This window comes from Maniola hyperantus, chromosome 5 (genome assembly GCF_902806685.2).
Source record: "Maniola hyperantus chromosome 5, iAphHyp1.2, whole genome shotgun sequence".
NCBI lineage: Eukaryota > Metazoa > Arthropoda > Insecta > Lepidoptera > Nymphalidae > Maniola > Maniola hyperantus.
Genome location: NC_048540.1, coordinates 4,853,029 through 4,871,066, shown reverse-complemented (window position 1 = coordinate 4,871,066; position 18,038 = coordinate 4,853,029). Strand labels below are relative to the sequence as shown.

General features: G+C 36.8%; 2 protein-coding genes across 6 annotated transcripts in view; one reads left to right on the top strand and one right to left on the bottom strand.

Moving 5' to 3' along the window:
* Positions 1-18,038, bottom strand: part of spg (dedicator of cytokinesis spg) — a 75,769-nt gene that overhangs the window by 43,893 nt on the left and 13,838 nt on the right. The window lies entirely within an intron of this gene.
* Positions 1-18,038, top strand: part of Inx3 (innexin 3) — a 31,879-nt gene that overhangs the window by 6,576 nt on the left and 7,265 nt on the right. Inside the window, exons 2-3 of the mRNA XM_034969052.2 lie at positions 4,154-4,338; positions 17,612-17,808. Of these exons, the coding sequence (XP_034824943.1) occupies positions 4,176-4,338; positions 17,612-17,808 (360 nt within the window). The 5' untranslated portion in view covers positions 4,154-4,175. The remainder of the gene's footprint in view (positions 1-4,153; positions 4,339-17,611; positions 17,809-18,038) is intronic.

Sequence of the window (18,038 nt, the reverse complement as noted above, 5' to 3'; positions counted from 1 at the left end):
TAAGTTTGTTTGTAGGGGGTAATCTCTGGAACTAATGAACCGATTATCAAAATTCTTTCACCACTAGATAGCTACATTATTCCTGAGTGACATAGAGCTGGCTATCTTTTATTTAAAAAAATTTAGAGATCCCTACGAAAATTGTAATAAGCTACCCGTGCGAAGCCGGGGCGGGTCGCTAGTAAATAATAATTGTTTATTTATTTTACAGTGCCTACTCTGCATACCTACATCGTAGTTCATAGAAAACATTGGCTGACATATCATTATGCATGATATGAAGTAAATTGGGGGAATAGTCGTCTCAAATACTAATTTTTCTTTGTTTTTCTTTTTTATTTATTGATTAGCTGTAGCCCACGACTTCGTCTCCGTCCCGCGGGAACTTTCTGTTCCCGTGGATTTTGCAAATAAAAAAATATACCACACAAACCTTGTCCTGACAATTACAAACAAAACAAAAAAAGAATTATCCAATTTAGTGCCATTGTTCGAAAGTTATACGCGTATATACATTTCGGTATTCATTTATATATATATAGAAGATAGATAAGTAGCGTTGATAAAGTCTTTAAAAATTAGCACTGTTTGTTTCTACGGAATGCTCGGCGTTTCGCCATTCTTTTCGGTTCACGTGTTTCGCTATAATTTCTAGCAAGGCGAACAACGTGGAACGATGCAATAGTCAATGGAGTTAATTATGTCGGACATCACGAGACGTCGTCGTCCGCTGCCGCGTACTGAGATCACGTAGATTGCAGACAATCCACCATTCACCTACAATATTAGGTACTTCTTTTTAAATAAACAACAATGTTTCTCTTTGGTAACGCTTTCAATAAAAACTTGAAAAAGCACAAAGATCGAAGCCACGTAACCGCCTCTCATAAGAAGTTGGAATTTCGAAAATATCGTGTAATTTTCGTGACATAATAAAATTAACACATTAATACTATTACAGGGGTACACAATAAAATTATTACAGGGGTATATAGTGTACTTGAGTTATTTGCTTAAAATCATGGAATGATCATTATTAAATTTAATTAAATCCAACTGTCTTACAATGAGAAGGCTATTTTCATAAAATAATGAGTCAATTTAATTAAGTAAACGAAATGAACTATATTCATTGTTGAATTATTCAAATACTAAAGTATGTTGTATGATAAACTAGGGGAAATTAACGTAATAAAAATCACTGAAACAAGTATAATTTAATTCAAATCTAAATATTCTATTTATGCATCTAATAATAATGATCATGGAATGAGCTCATATTTTTATTGAACGTTTCTGTTCTTTTATTTTTGTAATTTTTTAAAAAATATGATTGTAATGAGTATAATTGTATGGAAGATATTCTAAAAAATGATGCGTTAAAAAGTGTGTTAAAATTTCGTTTAACAAAATTTTAAAGTATACCTAAACATCTATACGATAGTCGATAGCATTGTCAAGACTGCCGAAGCGTTCAATGGTCTTTCACACACGGAAACCAATTACGGGCATAAATGGGTATACGGAGATTCTTTCCCACGAAGGCACGAACGAGTTGGTATTATGAGCGATGTTCGTACGGACGGGCGGCTCGTCTCCCGCAATTAGTATTAGAGAGCAGACGCGTGCCAGGCAGCTGTGAACGCACGCCTTAATAACAGACGGTATCATTAAGCTACTTTATCGGCATCCGAAACGTAATACTAATATGTGAACGATCAGTTGCGAGAAGAACAGTTAACTACCAGATAACTTGATGATGAGGACGATGGTAACTTAGTCACGATAATCTTTATGGAAATATAATCATTTATGTTGTAGGATTACTGATATAGTACTAGTAGGTACCTACACAGCCACTTTGCATACTTATGGTCATATGGTGAGAGATTAATGACATAGTAGAGACAGTTTTGCGCACTAATTAATACCACAGAGTAAAGAGTTTCTTTCCTCTGTGCTAATACGGTGGCAATAGTAAATTTCTTATTACTGAAACAGAAAACATTTCGGAAATAGTAAATATAAAATCATTATTAAGTTCTCGTAATAAGGCTGAGGAGTCACGATTAAGTTTATCTACATAGAGGTGTATAAATCATACAAAGATATTTGTTTAGGAACGACGAGGATCGTGCGCCCGCGCATGTTTTTCGTGAATCGTGGAATATGTAATACGTTTCCACTCTGATATCCAACTTATTATCAGTCAACACAAACAAGCGTTTTCATTTATGTATAAACGCCGGATACTCTAAGAAACCTTGAGTCTTAAGGATTGATGGAAAAGTACATTCTTCAAAAATATAATTTTTTTGTACAACAATAGGTAGTAACTGATCGAATGCCTTTATCACGCCGATAGCGTGTCCGTTTTTCATGTTGTAAATATGCTCGCAACCAAGGTGCTAAATAATCGTGACTGTGGATAATCTTACAAAAATAAAACAACTATAGGTAAATCACAGCGCGACAGTGGCGGGTGAAGATTGTCGCTACCCGGACTGGTAAACTGGTTTCCGCGTAAAATTCGCGTTGCCACGCGATGCATTGGTCTGGAGTCTGGACCGAGGGAGGTATAGCAACGAGAGGGGGGAGTAAGTTGAAAACGCAGGAGGCGAAGCGGCCGGTCGACGACCCGCGGGCCCTGCGCCGGCGCACCATTTGCCTTTACCGCAACCGAGACCAATCCTGACACGATTATGAGATTATAGCGAAATGGACAGAAATAGGCGAAGAAAACTTCAGTAGCAAAATTAAGTTTTAAGCTGAACTAATTGAGAAGGAACTACAAAGTGATATTAATCTACAAAAAACACACGATTTCAAAATTGAGCTCTGGCGCTCAGTTTACACAACACTCGATTTGATTGCTACTCTTTGTCTGCTTGAATTGATGATGCGCAGTGCAGACAGATCAATCTACGTGGGTTCCTCCTAGTTATTTAGCTAATAGGTGCCATGTAAATGACTGCAATTGAGGACGACACCAATAAATTAATTTTCGTTCCCTCTGCGACGCTTTAACTAATATATCTTAGACACACGACACCGCGTAGGAACGAGATCAAGAAGTCGCCAAGGTTGGATCCATTTGTGATGAATTGCCACTTATGATTGTTACTACCGATGAATATGCTACGTAGCGTTCATTCAAACCTGTATTCAAATCGTAGATACTGACAGTCTCTGATAGACAGCATTAATTGAATGTGCGAATGAAAAAATAAGAAGTCAAAAAAACCAACGAACTCGAATACTGGGCGTGGGCGAGAGGTAGCTGAGATTTTGATAATTTATAAGAGGTCAATGTTTCAAAGTACTTCGTTAAACGTGCATTATAGGGAGGGCAGTTTCACATTTAATGGTTCTCAATTATTCATACTATTTCCGTAAGAACTTAAGAAGGTATGGGAAACTTCCAACCGCGCATTAAATTCTTATATCACTAAAAGTGGGACAAGTAAACATTGATATGTCCAAATCTATTCCAGACGTTAATAGCATAAGGAATGTGTTAACAGTAACTCAGACAATAAAGCTTACCGTTTGTATTGGTAGGGACAGCGCATGGCACTTGTTCGAATCTTATTTATAGCGACTATTGTTTGTCTACAGTTTATTTTTATAGACTTTTGTAAATATTGAACATGTGGAGAAATAAAGATTCAAATTAAATTAAAGAATGAAAAATCGAAACTAAAGCGCGATCATTTCAAACTTTTTGCTATAAACATTCATATAGGTTGTTAGATTACAAATAAAACAGTCAGTGTGAATGCTATTATTGTTTTCATTAAATATCAAATAACTAGAAGCCCGCAACTTCGTCCGTGTCCCACGGGAACTGTCTTTTCCCGTGAATTTTCTAAAAAAAAAAACATACATTACAAACCTTGTCAAATTACAAACAAAAAAGAATTATCCAATTTGGTGCAGTCGTTCAGAATTTATGCGCGTACATTTCGGCGATTCATTTCTATTTGTGTTTTCTTCGTTTAAAATTAAGAAAACAATCTGGGACGATTTCGATAAGTTCATACTAATACCTCCTACTGTGATCACTTATAGTTCATGGACCTTTTGATGATCAAGTACCAACTAACTCTATGCTGGGTTTTTTAATTTCAATTATTGTTTTTTGTTGTTTCAGGATAAGCCAACACTAGACCGAGATGGCGCTGTTCGGAATGGCATCAGCGGTAGCGGGCTTTGTCAAAGTCCGCTACCTGATTGACAAGGCTGTTATCGACAACATGGTTTTCCGGATGCACTATAGAATCACTTCTGCTATCATGTTCCTGTGCTGTATCCTCGTCACTGCTAATAACCTTATTGGTAAGTCTAGTTTCTTTTCTTTGATACATTCTTAGGCTTAGGATTTCTTACTCATACAGTAGGTATTAATTGTAAACTGCCCATAATTGCTTAGGAAGTACTTAGTAGATAAACTTGGCATCATTGATAATGACAGTCTGAGTCTATGGCCTCTAGGAAAATCGAAGTATACATAGTTTTTGTTACGATAACAAATTCTGTAACAATAATGTCTTCAACGGAGAGAAAGTGGGCAGTTAATTTAATAATTACTATTTTTTGTTCCTAATTTTCAGAAGGCTGTAGGTACGTGTTAATTATGACCAAATCTATTGACCTATAAACCTAAGACAAAGTATTCCAAATACCTGGAAACAACACTATAACTGACCATTCATTTAGCTACTTACGGTAAAATTGAGTCATTCACATTTCACTGTTCACGAAAACATCTGTAAGTATGTATCAGTTACCCAAATTTGAACGTCATAAGCAAATTGGTTGAGCATACAAATATTGGAGGCGTGTACTAACGTGATAAGGTTAAAGTCATTGAAGCGAGCCGTGCCACTGAACTATTAGTTACATGAATCATTTTTTATTATCATTCTTGCTATGTGCTTTTTTATCCTAATACGTATCAGCTATAATGTAAATCAGTTTCGCAGCTAAGCATATCGAATATTATGAGCAGTAATATTCAGTAGTATCTAAAATAATAATATACCATACCTATAGTTCATTTTAGACATTTGTAACTGTTATAGTCAACTCTATTATACCAATTTTAAGTTACGAGTCTGACATATTACTCCATTTTGCCAGAATATATAACGTTTTCTTTATCTTGAGATTTTGACCTACAGGTAGGACAAGGTGTTTCAGTGAGAAACGGTAAAATTGACTTTAATCGGTCATAAAGAGTACCTAGTAGGTAAGTAGGTACCTATCTATTTAATAAGCAGCAAAAAATTGTTGAAGTTTAGAAATAATCCTTGGTGGAAAGGGTCACGACACTCAGTAATGGGGAACACAGCACAAAGAGAGAAATCATAAAAATAGGAAATAAAGGACAATAATAATAATAATAACATTAAAAACTAGTCTCACCTAGTAATTATTTTCTATAAAAAGTGGGATAAATATAAAAAATAGGGCAATACGTGTTGTTCGATTGGCGAAGCAATTTTCAATAACATCCTCAGGCAAGGGTCAATAAGTTAAAATTGCTTCATGAAATAATGACTTTAAATGCTCCTGTCCTTTATTCGTTTAAAGAGCAAGAGGAATAATTCATAATGCGATGACATTCAAACAATAATTTGCGAGCATAAAAAACTTTTAACGGTTGTAATTTTCGTTTATACAGCAAAAAAGGTGAACGGTGGTAGTTTCTAAAAATATCTTAATTCAAGAAACAACAGTGGCCACAGTTTAGTTTAAAATTATACGAAATTTAATTCTTAAACATAAAAATAAAATAACCCTGCACACCTAATTACAATTAGGAAAAATAATTAATACACTGAGTATATTGAATTAAACATTTATCGTAGGTACCTACCATTTATAATATAATATTTTAAGAAGGAAAAAACCAGTTTTTAAAAATCTTGATCTCAAGTAGAGCAACAAAATTACAAAATCAAAAAATGTAAATTATACGAGATATGGCACAGTTGGCGATCGCGGCAGGTTATCATATTGTGTGATCTCTCTTTTCTGTGATCGAAGGTCCCTCTATCGAATTGCAGACATAAATAGCCACTTAATCACACCAGAAGAGCACTTAAATATAAGTAGGTATATCAATTAGCTCATCTAAATATATTATAACAAGAAAAGTCCTGACTTACTGACAGACTCTTCGACGCCCAGCCGAAACGTCGGTGGAGAATGTTCAAATTTTGCCCAGATTGCACGGTTCTGTTTATAATAAAGACAAGGAATAATTAAATAGAACGAAACGCAGTATGGATTATCAAAATGTAATTTAAGTTTCTGGAGACAACATCATCATCTATTAAGTTTCAACACCTGAAAACCATTTTAGCGTTTAAACTACCGTGAGTGATTTCCATTATAAATAATATCTATCCCGGCTGTACTCACGTGTCTAGTCGACCTTAGCTCGACTAGTTTCGAACCCGTCCGGGGTCCTTTTTCAAGGGAGTCAGTTCAAGGCAGTCCGGATGGGTTCGAAACTAGTCGGGCTAACGTCGACTAGACACGTGAGTACAGCCGGGATAGATATTATTTATAACCTGAAAACCACTTGTTACAAATTACTTTCTCTAAGTATGGTGACAAAGTTGAATGGCTTATACGAAAAAAAACTATGGCCGTGAGATGTTAATAGGTAGTTTTAGGCGACGACAAAATCTAAACAGAGTCATTACACACTGTTAACGATGGCGTTATCGCGTGCTACTCATTTAAAGAGACACCGACATAAACACTTGAGGTCCATTCTTTTAAACGAGCCAACAGCTATTCTTTTCTACTCATGCATAGTCGTATAAAGGCAAAAGCAGGGAATGTGATCAAACTTGAGGTAATCATTTAGGTAATTTTTGAGAAAACGTATAAAAATACATTTTTTAATTGCAAGTTTCGCAAAGTTGAATATTGTAAATCTATACATGTAAAAAGAATTGTCATTTTAGTACGCAGGCACTCACTAAGAAAGGATTTCACCCCTTAAGGAGGGTTAAGATAGGAGATGAAAAATATGAAAGTCCGTCATTTTTCAAGTTCTATCCATGTTATTGTTATTGGGATTTTAGAATAAAATGAAGAAATACGGTGACAGGATTTTTGCCGGGTACGACTAGCTCGTTAATATAATCTTTAGAATACCAATTCAGTTCATAAGAAACGCTAGAGTAAACACCTTTCTCTTAGGTATTCCTTTACTCATTTCCTCACTTGAGAAACAATAAAATGTCTTCGTCATCATTTTATAAATTTTTACACCTAAGCCAGTGTAGAATGCCTATCTTGCGGTTGCACTTTAGTGTACCTACTTACCCCATTTATTCTTTCAATTTTTTTCACTTTCTCTTTCAGGCATGCCAGCTTGTGCTAGAAATGAGTAGGTATGATGAGACACTTTTATGCTATTTGTTTACTTTAGTTATAGGTACAATATTGGCCTCTGCAGAATAAACAATAGATGCAGTTACTTGCACTAGGTCACGTTCCAAATTATAAACATTGCGCTAAGTGAGGATTGCTACATCTTTATTTGCTTAACACAGACATCATCATCTTAATAAACCCGTAACCGGCTCACTACAGAGCAACGGTCTCCTCTCAGTGTCAAAAAAATATCTCCAAATAGTAAAATTTAGCACCTTTTCATTTAAGACCTTCCGAATTTGACGTCACTAATGGCAAGATGGCAAGAAGCTGTGATAACCTAGTGGTTAGGACGTCCGCCTTTTAATCGGAGTTCGGGGGTTCGATCCCGGGCACGCACCTCTAACTTTTCGGAGTTATGTGCGTTTTAATTAATTAAACATCACTTGCTTTAACGGTGAAGGACAACATCGTGAGGAAACCTGCATGCCTGAGAGTTCTTTATAATGTTCTCAAAGGTGTGTGAAGTCTACCAATCCGCACATGGCCAGCGTGGTAGACTATGGCCAAAACCCTTCTCACTCTGAGAGGAGACCCGTGCTCTGTAGTGAGCCGGTGATGGGTTGATCATGATGATGATGATGAATGGCAAGATACGATTTAAATATGATAGAAAATCAAGACGCAACGTAATAGAATAGCTTAACACAATTTACCTTATAATGACATATAGTATGACTATGAGACACACCCATGTTTCGTAGTAGGTAATAAATAAATAGGCTATTTTGATACTGACATTCGTCACTAGTCACTACTAATTACTACATATAAACCTACGTAGCTGATTATATATTCAAGATCTCATCGTTACATGAATCATTTCAAGGCTCGACCAAGTTAACTGTAGTTTCTACTACGTCACACGCGGAACTTAACTTTGTGATTCATTTTTACAACCTTTTCCTTCTATAGATTATCTTTAAAATTATTATAGTAGATACCTAGTTCGAATTTCTCTATACGTGGACTATATATTTAGATTTGTTGTTCTTTCACATCTTTAGCATTTTCTCCATGTCTCAGATGGACGGACAAGATGTTCTTTATATTATAAAACGTTCTAAATGTAATACAAGACAGCTTACCATAGTAGATTATAGTTATGTGCAATGACTATGACACCCATTAATGGAAAATTAAAGGTGATTGAATATGAGATGATGAAATTATGATATCGTAGACCACGTTCCGTAAGATTTTTTCTGCTATTGAGTTAATTTTTCATAAATTCCTTAGACTAGACAAAGCGTGTCAAAACGACAAACCAACAGAACTTTGTAATTCTATACGTAAATATGACACAGTAACAATCGGTAAACATATGAATAGCTTAGAAACATAGGCACAAGTCATATGATAGTGAATATGTTTTCGTAAATCTATATTGCATGGTAGCACATTTGGTAAACATGGATTCAGTTGCAGTTTACACTTGTCAGCATCAGTTCACATTTAGTGCAACGTTCGCAGTGCGTGATTTAACGGGGTACGAACAATCACATCTGCGGACCAGGTGCTGGGTTGTCACAACCTATATGCACACGAAATGATGTCACCTATGGATAAAATCATAGGTCGGTTGCTAAGACAGTACTAATCTAAATATATAAAAATAAAAGGTGACAGACTGACTGATCTATCAACGCACAGCTCACACTACTGGAGGGATCGGGCTGAATTTGGCATGCAGATAGCTATTATGACGCTGTTGTGCTTTCCTTATTATAATGCCCGTTAGGGAAAGGAGAACACTAAATCTGAACCTGTTAATTTAGTTTAGAGATTGCGTACAAGTTACAACATAATTAGCTACATTGCTGCTGATTCGTTTATACTTTATAGTTTACAAACTCTTTTGACAGTTGATAATAATAATTATTAGAATCGTTTTTCATAATTTTCCCTGCGAAAAAGAATAACATAACTTTTGAAGTTTTGAGCCGTCAATTCAGTTCAGTTCAGAGAAACTAAGTAAATAAAATCAAACCAGTTTTTTGAAATGAGTTATGTTGGATTGGAATATTTTTTGAGTATTTTAAAATCTTACTTATTCGCGACGATGGCTTCATAAAAGACACGAACAGTGAACACTTAGGTAGGTACAGATTCTACTATCAAAGGTCTTGTCTCCGTAATAATAGGTATCTATGATGAAATATACGTAGATAATCTTATGCAAATTTATGTTAAGTCATTAGGGTTTTTGCTAAGCTATGATTAACATACTTACAAGCATTTCATAACTAAAGACTATCAAAGTCGTATCTTTTACAATGCGACCATAAAAGATAAAATCTTCATTTTCAACGTGTACCTAATGAGTTAAGTTAACAAGATAGTATCTTCCTTTATTATAATTTGTAAGCAAAAATTAAGGCCCTTTTGTTCTATTCGTAGGCACGTACAAGTAGGTTGGTACGGCAAATTCAATACTATCAAATAAATATTATGACGATAAGCTTACAAAGGCGTAATAATGACAGTAGAAACCTTCTGGAATTTATTGGAACGGTCTCTAATGAGTAATGACCAATGCTGATGGAATTATGACGTTGCGTAAACAATTTTAAACAAAATTAAGAAATGAAATAATTAATCAGTTACTAAGGAATTAACTGACCTTGGTTAAAATCTAGATATTGACAGGCAAAATTGAGCTAAGGGGGTTAATAACGGTTAAACATTGAAATAATTATCACCAGAGACTATGAAACAACTTGATGATATGATTATTGATTTTTATGATAAGTAGGCATGATTTAAGTTAAGGTTATAAATTATAATCATATAGGTATAGTCCGCGACAGGTCGAGATGGCAATCGGGGTATGAGCGCCCCGCACACCCGCAGGTCACCCGCGCTCTCCCACACCGGGTTAGCGCGTCGGCTGTGCGGGGCGTCCCCAACCCCGATTGCCATCTCGACCTGTCGCGTACTATACCTACTCCTTGTCATAAACTCATCTTCAGAAATTGACGAGCGACTCAAACCTGCATAATAGAAACAAAACATAAACGTTAGGTACAGAAAGCATCATAATGACACTTCGTTTTTAACCTTATCAACTGACTAGATGATTTCATCCGCGTGGATATAGGTTTTACCCGCACAGCTCTCGCGCTAACCCGTAGCGGGTGACGGACGGGTGTGTGGGGCGTCCCCCGCCTCATACCCCGATTGGCATCTCGACCTATCGCGTACTAACTAGGTTTGTTTGGAGCGCGCTACGTATAAACTCCTCTTGATTTCCAAGCGAGTCGTACAAGACTAGTTAAAAGCAATATTATCAACAAGACGTTATTATTTTATAAGTAAACTTAATTAAGAATCCGTGCCAAGTGTATGCGTACAAATATAGAAGTGCAACAGGTGTGCAACTATAATCTCAGCCGGGCCGAAGTTCACCGTGACCTAGAATAAGACTAGACACTAACCGCTTGCAATATTACCAAATACGACTACAAAGCGAATATTATATTCGTACTGCAATATTGGTAAAGGATTATATAATCCTCTGTGAATAAGGCTAACCTGTAATAATTGTATCTACCGTATTTGGTTAACCTGATGTCCTTTTTGAGTTGTATTACTTTAAACAGTCATCAAATCTACGGCTCAATAGGTAAGTACATTAACATCACAAACTCAACTCATCGCCAGTCTGAGCACGGGTCTCCTGACTTCTCTCAGAATGAGATGGATTTAGCCATAATCTACCACGTTGACCAAATGTAGATAGGCAGACTTCACACACCTTTGATAACATTATGGAGAACTCTCGGGTATGCAAGTTTCCTCATAATCTTTCCTTCATAAGTAGGTAGGTAAATACTACTAAATAGTTAAATACTATTCAATTTCCTTCGTTTTTAAATTTCCACCTACTCAATAATTGTTTTTATGACAACATTTTTATAGTTATGATTTTTAGCGTACTATTGAAACCGTCTGTAAGAACGTCAACATGCATCTATGTGCTGAACTCATAAAAGTTTATATAAACAAACCATTTCTTATCACATGCTGCTTATAGTAACTGCATACACAGTCATCATAACAAAATTTACTTGGCCTTTTTATTGCTTACTTATCAACATTTGCAATCATTTTCTTTAATATATGGGTCTTGGCTATCGATGTATCTTGGAATTTCCTTCACCGTTAAAGCACGTGATATTTAATTGCTTGAAACGCACTGGGATATCACCGCTTTAATGGTAAATGAAAAAACTTTGAGGAAACCTGCATGCCTGAGAGCTCTTCATAATGTTCTCAAAAATGTGTGAAGTTTGCCTCCGTATTTGGCCAGCGTGTTTGGACTATGGCTTTCATCCTTCTCATTCTTGAGAGGAGATCCGTACTCAGCTCAATAGTGGGTTGGCGATGGGTTGATGATAATCTTGGAATCATTAATCATTAATCATTTTCGAACGTATGCACTATAAAATATTATGGTGCAAAGACATTGTCGCAGATAAAAGACCTAAAACTCCCAAAAATAGAAACATGAAACTATGACTTTTTATCAGAAGTGGGATTGACGTACAAAATAAATCTTAAATACCTCTTCTGCTTATGTAAGAAATGCTGCTTCATGCAATAAGTACGTATGTAAGAACCAGAAAGGCAGTTAAGAATAATTGCATATGGGTCTTTAACGTTACGCCTTTGAAATGTACCTATTTGTTAGTTCTATTCTCTAATAGGTAACTTACGTTTGCAATGTCTATCAACATACAGCTATAAACCTCAATAAACGGGGTTTTATTACACATTGCCCGTATCACAGAACCTACACCTGTATATTGCATACACATTCGACTACTACGGCAAAGATGACCTGGTTTCACATATTGGTCTGACTTCTCTACGCTGAATTTGTAAATATTTGCAACATGAACGTGTATTGGCTCATATAACTATCATTCAGCATGACAATTATACATCCTAGCACACCCCCGACATTTCATTGCGATAAGATTCAATCATACAAGGACAGTGCTATACGTAATTGAAATTATACGTAACTTGAGCGGGACATGGACAACGCATTGCATAGTAGGTACTACTAGGTACACTTACGTTACGGGCGTGGGGGGAGTGAGTGTCACTTTATACCTATAGTACGCGACAGGTCGAGACGACAATCGGGGTATGAGGCGGGTCTGCGGGGCGTCCCCACCCCGATTGCTATATGCGACCTGGCGCGTACTATAGTAATACTCGTAGTTGATACTGGTATTATATTGGTTGTCAAGACTTGTTTTGTAGTCGTTTCAGTATTTAAATCATATTCGTCATTGTTCTATGCCCTTAGGGTAAATGTTAAATCAATCGTGACGTATATTTAGGTAACTTCGTGACGAACGTAAAGCTTCATACCCATTTGAAAAACCTCCTGCTTAACAGCTACCGATTGGAGGCGCCTAAGGCTGCTCAAATTGATACGTGTGCTCGTCCAATTAGCGGTTCACGTATGAACGGATGCTTTTTTCAGAGCTAAAATAACCGAAAGGTATGGATCGGCGAAATTTGCCTCGCAGCGCGGCATGCCTCAGGTTGAGGCATTTGAGCTGCCACGAGTTGGAATGAAATTTATAGCATACGATACGGATTTCTAGGAGACTGCTACCCGTGATCACAATTATTGTATCTAAAGTATGATTGACGTCCACGTGCGAGTTGAAACCATTAAACGTTTGCGTAATCTATAGGTAGTTGGTACTTCCTTTAGACTATTATAAATAATAATAATAGGCCCCTGGCTCTCCCTTGCTAGACACTGAGGCGCGGCAAGCAAAGTAGGTTTATTGTACTGCGTAGTTGAATAATTGATATGCATGAAAGTTGATACGACAGTAAATTTTTTGTAACAATTAACTTGTTTTATACCTTATAATCATTTACTTTGCAGTAATCTCTATTAGAGATGCTGTCGTTGTTATACTAGATTGTAATGCTAGGTTTATATTCATCACATTACCTAAGTACTACCTAAAGGTAGGTACATCCACACCGCAGTCACTTTTTGTGGAACAATGATTTGTTGCTCGACAGAAAGTAGGTACAGTGTGGATATATATACCTTTTGCAGATATACCAACAAAGCCAGCTGTAAACCTTTTTCGGTTAGGGGCATAATTTCTTCTGCAACCTATAAGTTATAACCTAAACACCTTCAAGGCAAGTGTGATGTGGCAAGGCAAGATAGGCATCTTCTAGGAAAGCGCGCTCCAACCTAGACCTCATCACTATTTTTAATTAAGCAAGATTGTCGTCAAGCGCAAGCCTATACCGCAATAAATAAAAAAGTTATCCCTTCTCCTAAAAGTGGACTTTTTGAAGGAATATTCAATTGAGGGGAGACTATTATGCACTAACTCTTTCAGAGGTCACTGCTCAACGCATTAATTTTATTGGAAAACTCCCCGCGCGACGGTCTCTACTAATTTCGATAATATTGTTACCGGTAAGTAGATGATGTTCTGCATTGGTAATAGAATTTGATTATGAACGCTCCAACAATGCTAAATGCTCGTTATAGGCAATTAGCAACCATGCGACTTGCCTCAATTGGCACTAATCTTCGAAGTATTTCATACGGCACATGTAAACAGATACTTACTTATCACGTTTCAGTATTAAGGTGTCATATTGAAATCTTTGCACAATGCAATGTGCCCTACTTTCAAAAATTCTGTAGATACTAACTGATACTTTTAAAAATCCCGTGGAATCCCGTCATTTTAGTTTGAGCCTCAATAGCTCAACCGGTATAGGAGTGGACTGAAAACCGAAAGGTCGACGCACGGTTCAAACCCCGCCTGTTGCACTATTGTCGTACCTACTCCTAGCACAAGCCTGACGCTTAATTGGAGAGGAAAGGGGAATATTAGACATTTAACATGGCTAATATTCTTAAAAAAAAAAAAAGTTTAAGTATTGTTTACACACAATTAGTACCATTATCATACTTGTATTAGTTTACATCTCCAGACTCTTAATTGCTTTTTAAAGTTGTAGATCATCAGTATGACGCCAAATTATCGTTAGGTAGTATCAGAAACGCCCATTTAGCCAGCCATTTTATTTCCAATAGCCCGCATGTCACGTAAATCGGGCCTATTTATATGCATTCACAAATTACATTTGGTTCAATGTCACATAACAGTACACAATAGGCACAAAGATGTGGTTGTTGTATAACAGTAATACAGTTTAATAGGTGCTTATTGCCTACATATTATGGGTTTAAAAGTAAAATCCTATATAATCTAAGCGGCAACAACATACATTTGGAAACCTATGTCATTGGGTTACTGGCATCCGTAGGGTTGATGATAATGGTAATTGTCTCTTTATGGAATATCAAACTTTGGTAGTAGATTACTTACCAACAAAATTAAATTGACCGCCTACCTACAAATTACCAACTTTGCTTAAAGTAGAATAGAATAAAAACTTTTTTTTCAAGCCTCAAAAAGCATACTCAATACATTTTAAAAACTGAAAATGCGTGTGATGTCATGTCTGCAACAAAATTCGAAGTAGGAAAATAGGAAATAATTCAATCGAATTCGCGATGGGAATTATTTTGCCTTGTTTGAATAACACGCTTTCTGGGAATGTAGCCGGACGTGATTACATTGTAAAATGCAATTCCAGGGAAAACGAGTTAAATGACTCCACCGTAAAACGTCCAAATTGCAATAAGCTTGCCGTTGATAGTGACACTTACCTACCTGCTTAGTTATCATCGGACATGGATGATTGCACATTTAAAATTTTACCGTTACGATAGGAGACTTCTGATGCTTTACGGTAAAAGGACAACAACCTGAAATTCTGTTGTAAAAACGTAACGAAAAATCTATCGATTTATAGTCCCTACAAAATGACTTCTCACGCGCCATTTTAAGTCTATGGGTCACTTGTCATGTCAAAAGTACGATTCACCTTTAAAACTTAAATCCACTTAGACGAAATAACGGTCATCATCGAGTTTAATATTATAAAATTAAGTAGATAAGTATTTACGAACAGAAATTTATCGTCAAAGTAAAAGTTCAAATCATTTTTTTGAAAAAAAAAAGGGAATAAAAACTAAATGTTGTATAGAAGCAGGCGTTACATTGCGGAAGTCCATGATATACAATGAACCAAAAGCTTAATTTGCTGTAATCCGCTGAAACAGGTCGAATCTGTATGATGCAACATGCTGCATGCGAAATGCACCGCCCGCCCTCCCACTGCTAACCACGCAGGAAAAGCAGCCACTCGGCAAGCAATACGCAACACCACCACGCAGCACCACACAAATCCGAAAAACACACTCGACGCACGTTTCGCCCCGATACCGGAGCATCCTCGAGAGATGTAGACCTTGCAATGCACAATTGCAAAAACATTGCATTTGCAACGAAAAACTACATACCTAGGTAAAAACAAGTTTTTGATTTAAATAGGTAGGCATTAATATGCACGTTGTAACCCTCAACACGGGCAAGGTGATCGAGTCACGGTCGTCACAATTGCACCAGGTAGGGACAGCTGTACCTACTATTAAACTAAACATTAGTGCCATCCGCATTACACGGGACTAAGTCGAGGACGCGTGAGAAATTCCCAATAGCGAGATAACCTTAGAAGAGGAAAAAACAATCTTTTGTTACTAAAATTAACGCATTGAAGATATATCTATTTATCGTATAGAAATAGAAATATTAGAGATAGATTCTATAGTCGATACATTTAAGAGGAGTGTATTCGGAGTACGCTCTATGCAAACGACGTTCGATTCTTATTTGAATAATAATAGGTATTATCGAAACAAATTCAATGAAATTTGGAGACACGCACTATTAACTTTCTGTGGTGTTCGTAAAAATTGTAGTTTCTAAGTCACACGGGCTCAAAACTAAAATCACGGCTAAAAAATTACATACAAATATTTTTGAGCCCGTGTAACTTTGAAACTCCATTTTTTTACGAAAATCATAAACCGCAGACACAGATAGGTATTAATTCGCTCTCGCGAGTACACTCCTCTAAAAGGGTAAATTGGAGATTGACAAACTGCTGAGGCAAGAAACTGGAGATTTCTATGACGTAGCTACTCTACGTTTTAATATACCTACCAAGAAAGGATTTTTGGAAATTCCACTCATCGAAGCCAAGTAGGTAGGTAGATCAACTAGTTTGACTACTAAAATATTTCAGAGGAGTGATAAAATGGTACAACTAAAGTTTCAATAGACAAGTGTCGTTAATTGGAATTGGCGGCAATTGATTAACACGGCGACACGACGTGTTGAGATGGCACCGCTACGTGTTGTTGTGCAGTAGGGCGATTGTCTAAAACCTGCATCAATCATTATTACAATCTCAATTGTTCTGATTGGCTGAATTTGTGCGATTCTTCTTGCAACAATGCATTGTGGCCAATAGTGAGCAAGCATTAACCAATCAGAGATGATTGCGATCGTGACATTGTAGCTGTCAAACAACCGCGGTAGGGCCACAGGTTAATTTTCTATAGACAGCCAATTAATCGTTAACACTGGATATTTCAATATTCATACTTCATAGTGAAAATAACGGCTTCTTTAGAGGACGATCCAAACAACGTATCATATTCAACCTTTATGCAATGCCATAAGGTTGTGTATTACAGATGTCATCGACTATAAATTCCGGTGTAACTTCAGTGACAGGTCTCAAAGACCCCAAAATTTATGTAGTCCTATTCTCAGGATGCAGGATGGCTCTAATTTCATCAATTTAGCGCATAACAGAATGGTGTCAATGGCTGTAGTTATTGTATTAATTATATTTTTTATAGTTGTGAGGTGTTGTGGAATGTTGGACACCTGACAGAAACGAAGCTGAACTTTTGTCTTGCTCACTCATTTGGGCAACAATTCTCGCTGCTCGACCAAAGAGGAGCTGCGTTTTTTCTTTTGTTTGCCATTTAGAAACCCATCCCATACATCTGACGGTTTGAAAAGCGGGCAACAATTCTCGCTGCCCAACCAAAGAGGAGCTGCGTTTGTTCCTTTGTTTGCCATTTAGAGCCCCATCCCATACGTCTGACGGTTTGAAAAGCTTTTGCAATGGCAGTCTAATAATTTTGTCTCATCTTTTTTTCCAGGTGATCCGATCTCATGCATCAGCGACGGCGCTGTTCCAGGGCATATCCTGAACACGTACTGCTGGATTACTTACACATTCACTCTGCCCTTCAGTGGCGACAAAGGTGTTGCACATCCCGGCCTTGGCAACGATTATGGCGAAGAGAAACGTCACCATTCCTACTACCAATGGGTGCCGTTCATGCTCTTTTTCCAGGTAAATACTCTAACTTTTCCTTACAAAACAATATCCATACTAAAATTATAAATGAAAGTGTGCCCATCTGTTGGTCTGCTAGCTTTTTACGTCCAAAGTCAAAGTCAAATGATCTAGGTATTCAAAATAGGTAATAAATAACTCTTTTTGATGGTTATCAGGTCCCATCAGTTTAATCGATTTTCACAAACGGTACAGAGATGGCTTGCAGCCCGGAGACAGGAATATAC